The 7,154-nt window shown below is 52.0% G+C and overlaps 1 protein-coding gene across 2 annotated transcripts in view; it reads right to left on the bottom strand.

The window, feature by feature from the left end:
- The window catches only part of PLEKHA4 (pleckstrin homology domain containing, family A (phosphoinositide binding specific) member 4), a 32,119-nt gene that overhangs the window by 21,247 nt on the left and 3,718 nt on the right, over nucleotides 1–7,154 (bottom strand). Inside the window, exons 4-9 of one of the 2 annotated variants that reach the window (XM_011979346.1) lie at nucleotides 4,577–4,649; nucleotides 4,366–4,466; nucleotides 3,335–3,444; nucleotides 2,457–2,672; nucleotides 1,845–2,124; nucleotides 835–909 (exon numbers count right to left, since the gene is read on the bottom strand). In XM_011979346.1, coding sequence (XP_011834736.1) covers nucleotides 835–909; nucleotides 1,845–2,124; nucleotides 2,457–2,672; nucleotides 3,335–3,444; nucleotides 4,366–4,466; nucleotides 4,577–4,649 — 855 coding nt within the window. The remainder of the gene's footprint in view (nucleotides 1–834; nucleotides 910–1,844; nucleotides 2,125–2,456; nucleotides 2,673–3,334; nucleotides 3,445–4,365; nucleotides 4,467–4,576; nucleotides 4,650–7,154) is intronic. The other variant, XM_011979347.1, reaches the window with a different exon arrangement.

Genomic DNA, 7,154 nt, shown 5'->3' with positions numbered 1-7,154 from the left:
GGGGGGGAGAGAGAGAGAAAGAAAGAAAGAAAGATGGAGGGAGGGAGGAGGAAGGAAAAGAGAGAGAGAGAAAGAAAGAAAGATGGAGGGAGGGAGGAGGAAGGAAAAGAAAGAGAGAGAGAAAGAAAGAGAGAAAGAAGGTAAAGAAAGGAAGAAGGAAGGAAGGAAAAGAGAAAGAAAGTAGATGGAGTGTGGGAGGAAGGAAGGAAAAGAAAGAGAGAGAAAGAAAGAAGGGAAAGAAAGGAAGAAAGAAGGAAGCAAGGAAAAGAGAAAGAAAGAGAAAGAAAGAAAGAAAGAAAGAAAGAAAGAAAGAAAGAAAGAAAGAAAGAAAGAAAGAAAAGAAAGAAAGAAAGGGAGAGAAAGAGAGAATGAAAGAAAGAGGTTTTTGCGGATGTAAGTTAAGTTACAGTGATGTCATAGGGGTGTCCTAATAGGAGGAGACGGACAGCAACAAAAACACAAAGGAAGATGGCCATGGGATGATGGAGGCAAAGATGTAGCCACAGAAAAAGCCACAGAACCCCAGGAATTGTTGGCAACCACCTGAAGCTAAGAGAGACTCAATAAAAGCTCCTCCCTAGAGCCATCAGTGGGAGTACAGCCCTGCTGATCCCTTGACTCCAGGCCTCTGGCCTCCAGAACCGGAAGAGAATCCATTCCTGTTGTTTTCAGCCATGCACTTTGTTACAGCAACCACAGGAATCTAATACCCACCCAGGGGCTTTGAAATATCTACAATTCTCTAGGCACCCTAGGCCAAGAGATGACATTCCTCATAGAGAAGAAAGGAAAGGAGGGGGCTCCGGTAGATTCGGGGTACTCCAGGATACCTACCAATAAAACCATGGAGGCCCGGGTCCCAGGGGGCCGTGGAGGGAGCTGGAGATAAGTGGAGGAGCCAGAGGGTGCCTGGGAGGAATGTTGAAATGGAGATGTTTAGAAATCGGCATGTCTTAGTGACAAATAGTAGAGTGGGCGTGTCCATAATTGAAGTGCTTTAGGAGATATTTTGAGGTTCAGAACTGGGCCCTCTCAACTTCCTCAACTACCTGCTCTCCAGCTGTGTGCCACTGTGGGGACACAGAGGGTGATGATAAATGCACCAGCCTGGCAAAACAGCCCCACGGGATGATGGAATTTGCTGCTGTCATTCTCAGATTTGCAGTCAGCTTATGGATATTCTGAGCTACAGTCCCATTATGCTCAGACAAAACAGCAGGCAACCAACTTGCAAGGTGAATTGGGGACACAAGGGAGATGCAAACCTCTCACTGCACTGTCTTGGCATGGAGTATCCAGGACTACAATCCCCATGATGCTTAAAGAGCAATGGCTGGGCCAGGTGCGGTGGCTCACGCCTGTAATCCCAGTACTTTGGGAGGCTGAGGTGGGCGGATCACCCGAAGTCAGGAGTTCGAGACCAGCTTGGTCAACATGAGGAAACCTCGTCTCTACCAAAAATACAAAAATCAGCCGGACGTAGTGGCAGGTGCCTGTAATCCCAGCTACTTGGGAGGCTGAGGCAGGAGAATCGCCTGAACCCGGAAGACGGAGGTTGTAGTGAGCCAAGATTGTGCCACAGACCTCTAATCTTGGCGACAGAGCAAGACTCCATCTCAAAGAAGAAAAAAAAAAAAAAACAATGGCCGCAGACCAGCCTAGAAAGACAGCCCAGGTGCCTGATAGGAAATACGGTTCAAGCTCTCTCTCACCTGAGCCCAGCTGAGATCATTACGGACTACAATACCCGTGACACCCAGGGAGCAATGGCCTTGAGAATACGAAAAGACAGCCCTGAGGCCTTATGGGAGATGTAGTCCCCTCCTTCTCACCTCTCTGCTCACCTGTGTTCTGGGCTCGTGACTCCAGTGCTGGGGACTCCTGGGGGGCTTTCCTCCCCCAGCCTCTGAGGGAGGTCCTCGGCGGGGAGTGGGGGGTCGGGAGAGGGTCTGGCGTTGGGGGCCCCAATCCAGAGGAGGTCGGACATCAATGCGACTCAGCGGGGTATGAGGTCGGGCAGGGGGTGCTGTGTCTCCTGAGGGGGCAGGAGGTCGCCGCGCAGGAGCAGAACGGGGACGGGGGAGGCTCAGAGGCGAAGGAGGGCGAGAGAGGGGGGTGAACAGGCTGTGGGAAGGAGAGAATCGGGGAACTGAGTCAACTAGAGCCCTCTCCATCCACCTCCTTACCCATCAAGTCAGCCTCAAGGACATGTCTCACTTCACTGTGTCTTACTGTCCTTCTGGGTTAGAATCCTCCTCTACTGTCCAAATTCTCAGTAATGTTCGCTTTGTGGCATCTTCCCCTCCAGTCCTCCCCGACAGGCTGTGACCCCCCCGCCACGGGAGCCCCAGCAAGTCACACACAGTCAGGCAGAAAGGGCTAAGGCCCGCCCCCAACCAGTTTCCGGCCCCGCCCTTCACTTAGGCCACGCCCCCACCTGTGTCCTCCCTACTCACTCGGGGCTTCTTGCCCTCCGGATCTGGAGTCCAGACTGGAGGTCAATTGTGGGGCTGGGAGTGAGCAGCCTGGGTCTACCACGACCTCTGGAGAGTCGAGCCACTTCCGGTGATTCCGAGATGCGCCCCTCTTCCCCGCTGCTCACCTCCGGGGGACCACCGGGGCCGCCAGGGCCCTCCCCGGGCTGGGGTCGTGCGGGTGACCTGGTTTGCCCACTAGCGAGTGGACACAGATAAGATATCACTCCTTCGAACTTCATAACAGCTTTATTCTCTTGTCACAGGTAAGAACACAAGGATGCACCCAAAAAAGGAAAGCTGTGCACTATAAATCATCGTCCCCTTCTTCAGACGGGGAAACTGAGGCCTCCAATGTGGAACTGACCTGTGCGCCAGGCCACAACGTCTATCCAGGTTGCTGGACCCAATGCCCCGGAATATGGGATAGACTCAGCCAGGTAGTCCAGTTTCCAGCCTGATAATTGGCGCAAGCCATGTCAGAGCTTAAGATAGTCTGACATTTTTTTAAAAACCTGACACTATCTTTTACCTGCCATTGTTTAGGTGGCAGCTCAGGGGACTTCAGAAGGAGCCAATCCGAGAGTGTGGAACATTGATCATTCCTGGGGCACAGCTGAGTGCGTGATTGAAGGGTCAGCTGGGGGGCGGGGACGGACAAGGTGGTGGGCGGAGCTTAAAGGAGAAAGACTTTTGCTGATTGGAAAAGTTCCCTGGAGGTGGGGCCTAGAAGACGAGGCGCCTAACTAGAAGACTAGTGATTGGACACTCAAGGGGGCAGGGCCCCAAAGGGGAGAAGTTGGGGTGATTAGACTGACTCAGGGTGGAGGGTCAGGAGCATGGCTTGGACCTCTACTCACCAGTCGTCCCCCTCCGCACGGGAGGCCCGGCCCAGCGCTCGTAGCCAGCCCCGCAGGTCTTCTAAGGTGTCAGCGGCCAAAACGTAGGTCCTCATGCCCGGGTGCTCTGCCTGCGGGAAGAGAAGGCTTGGAATCCGGACTCCCCGGCCTTGTAAAAAGGAGGACAGGCCGGGCCAGTGGCTCACTCCTGTAAACCCAGTGCTTTGGGAGGCCGATGCGGGAGGATCGTTGGAGACCAGCCTGGGCAACATAATGAGACCCCCCACAACCCGCCACCTCCTTCCGACCCCGTCTCTACAAAAAAATCAAAAAATTAGCCGGACGTTGTGGAGCGCACCTGTAGTCCCAGCTACCCGGGAGACTGAGGCGGGAAGACTGCACTTTGCGTCACTGCACGCCAGCCTGGGTGACAGAGCAAGACCGTCAAGAAAGAAAGTAAAGAGGGAAAGAGGGAAGGGAAGGGAGAGAAAGAGAGAAAGAGAAAGAAAGAGAGAGAGAGAGAGAGAAAGAGAGAGAGAGAGAAAAGAAAAGAAAAAACAAAAGAGAGAAAAGAACTGGCCAGGTGTGGTGGCTCACACCTGTAATCCCAGCATTTTGGGAGGCTGAGGTGGGCGGATCAACTGAGGCCAGGAGTTTGAGACCAGCCTGGCCAGCACGGCGAAACCCCATCTCTACTAAAAATACAAAAAAATGAGCCGGGCATGGTGGCGTGCACCTGTAATCCCAGCTACTCCAGAGGCTGAGGCAGGAGAATCCCTTGAATCCAGGAGGCGGAGGTTGCAGTGAGCCAAGATCGCACCACTGCACTCCAGCCTGGGTGACAGAGTGAGACTGTCTCAAAAAACAACAAAACAAAAAAACAAACCAAAACAAAATCAAAGGAGGATGCAATTGACGCTCGTCAAGACCTTTTATCTCCAGTAATGGATACTCCAGTGCTTGTTAGGACTTGGAATTTCCTCAGCAGATATCTACCCACCCTCATCTCCTGTTCCCATTGCCTGGTGCACAACACGAATGGACGGACTCACAGTGAAGGTGAAGCGCCGCCCTCGGGGGGCTCCAGGCCCATCTGGCCTAATACTGTAGCTGGGGAGCAGGACACTGCCCAGGACACTCTCCTCGCGGCTGTCTGCAAAGAGGGGCTGAGGTCAAGGATCACACAGGGATCAGGAGGCCAAGACGCCAGAGAGAAGGGCAGGTTGGGGGGGCCCTCCCACCCCAAGCCAGCCAACCACTGACCCTTGTAATAAAAGAGGCAATGGCCGGAGAGGACGAACCAGCGGCGTTTCCAGAGACGGAGCCCCGAACTGTCCTGGGGAGAGAGATGGGAGGAGGGGCCTGAGTAAAGGGAAACAGAAAAAAGAGATGAAGGCAGTGACGATGGGGACAGAGAGCCAGAGAGAGAAAGAAATTTGGAGAGAGAAGAACAGAGATATAGAGCAGGGATCAAGGGAATGGGGTGAGGCTGGGCACAATGGCTCACGCCTGTAATCCCAGCACTTTGAGAGGCCAAGGCGGGTGGATCACTTGATTCCAGGAGTTTGAGACCAGCTTGGGTAACATGGCGAAACCCCGTCTCTACTAAAAAAACAAAAATTAGCCGGATGTTGTGGCGCATGCCTGTAGTCCCAGCTACTCACGAGGCTGAGGAGGGAGGATCACTTGAGCCTGGGAGTGGGGTGGAGGCACAGGAGAAAGACCCAGAGAGAGAGAAGAGACAGAGACACACAGACACATGTTTGGGGTGATGGAGTGGATAAGAAGGAGAGCTGGAAACCCTCTGAACATAATAGAATAGAATAGAAGCCTTACTTCTATTACAAGTGTGGTGGTTGTGCTGACATAGATTCCGGACTCCCCTGCTTTCTTTTCTTTTCTCTCTCTCTCTCTTTCTTTTTTTTTTTTTTTTTTTAAGACAGAGTCTTGCTCTGTAGCTCAAGCTGGCGTGCTGTGGCGTGATCTTGGCTCATGGCAACCTCCGCCTCCCAGGTTCAAATGATTCTCCTGCCTCCCGAGTAGCTGAGATTACAGGCACACACCACCACACCCAGCTAATTTTTGTATTTTTAGTACAGACAGGATTTCACTATGTTGACCAGGCTGGTCTTGGACTCCTGACCTCAAATGATCTACCCACCTCAGCCTCCCAAAGTGCTGGGATTACAGGCATGAGCCACTGCATCTGGCCTCCCCCACTTTCAAACTATGCTCTGGAACAAGTCACTTCCCCCTAGAATCCACCCTCATGTTTTCTCGTCTATCCGTTGGAGACTGAGAAGTTTTAGGGAGGTGTGGATGAGACATGGATCACATATAGGCAGAGACTTTAGCTACAGAGACTTAGTCCAATTATTCTGGAGCCTGAGACACAGACAGGCCAGGAAGGTGGCGCTGAGCCATGACCCCAATTCAGCGTCTCCACATTGCCTCTGCCTGAACTACTCCACTATCTCCAACCTCGTGTGCCTCTTCTCCTCAACCCATTCCCATAGAAGCCCACATGATCTTTTAAAATTACACATCAGATCACGTTAGTGATCTTTTCAAAACAGAATTAAGAACACTTAGAATTAAGTCTCAAATTCCTTTCCATCACTTACTGTTTTTTGTTTGTTTGTTTGTTTGTTTTTGAGATGGAGTCTCGCTCTGTCACCCAGGCTGGAGTGCAATGGCACAATCTCGGCTGACTGTAACCTCCGCCTCCCGAGTTCAAGCGATTCTCCCGGCTCAGCCTCCTGAGGAGCTGGGACTACAGGTGCCCGCCACGATGCTGGATAATTTAGGTTGTTTTTTTTGTTTGTTTTTTTTTTCTTTGAGACGGAGTCTTCGTTTTGTCGCCCAGGCTGGAGTGCAGTGGCGCGATCTCGGCTCACTGCAAGCTCCGCCTCCCGGGTTCACACCATTCTCCTGCCTCAGCCTCCCGTGTAGCTGGGACTTGTCGCCCAGGCTGGCATGCAGTGACATGAACACAGTTCACTGCAGCCTCACCTTCCTGGGCTTCAGCAATCCTATTGCCTTAGCCTCCCCAGAAGCTGGGACTAAGGCACACACCACCATACTCAGCTAGGTTTTCTTCGTTTGTTTTCGTGTGTGTGTGTGTGTGTGTGTGTGTGTATGTGTGTGTGTGTGTTTTGTAGAGATGAGGTTTGTTCATGTTGCCCAGGCTGGTCTAGAACTCCTAAGCTCAAGCGATCTTCCCACCTTGGCCTTCCAAAATGCTGGGGTTACGCCACTGAACCTGGCCTCTATGTTACTTCTTCATAGCCCTTCCTGCAATCTGAAATGATCAAGTTCATTTATTTATTTACTAATTTATTATCCACCCATGTTCCACCTGATCTGGAATGTACTATAAATACTTGTTTGTGTTATTTGCATGGTGTGTGCCCTGGGATTGAGAACATTGTAAGTGTTCAAGAAGTACGCAAGAAAGAATGAATGAATGGGCCAGGCGTGGTGGCTCACGCCTCTAATCCCAGCATTTTAGGGAGCTTAGGCAGGCGGATCACTTGAGGTCAGGAGTTTGAGACCAGCCTGGCCAACATGGTAAAACCCCATCTCTACCGAAAATACAAATATTAGCTAGGCATGGTGGCGCATGCCTATAAGTCCAGCTACTCAGGAGGCTGAGGCATGAGAATCACTTGAACTGGAGGCCAGAGGTTGCATTGAGCCGAGATCACACTATTGCCCTCCAGCCTGGGTGACAGGAAGAGACTGTCTTAAAAATAAACAAACAGGCCAGGCGCGGTGGCTCAAGCCTGTAATCCCAGCACTTTGGGAGGCCCAGACGGGCGGATCACGAGGTCAGGAGATC

This window comes from Mandrillus leucophaeus, unplaced genomic scaffold (assembly GCF_000951045.1).
Source record: "Mandrillus leucophaeus isolate KB7577 unplaced genomic scaffold, Mleu.le_1.0 Scaffold200, whole genome shotgun sequence".
NCBI classification, from domain to species: Eukaryota; Metazoa; Chordata; class Mammalia; order Primates; family Cercopithecidae; genus Mandrillus; species Mandrillus leucophaeus.
The sequence above is the reverse complement of the archived record's forward strand: the minus strand, read 5'-3'. Positions and strand labels throughout refer to the sequence as shown.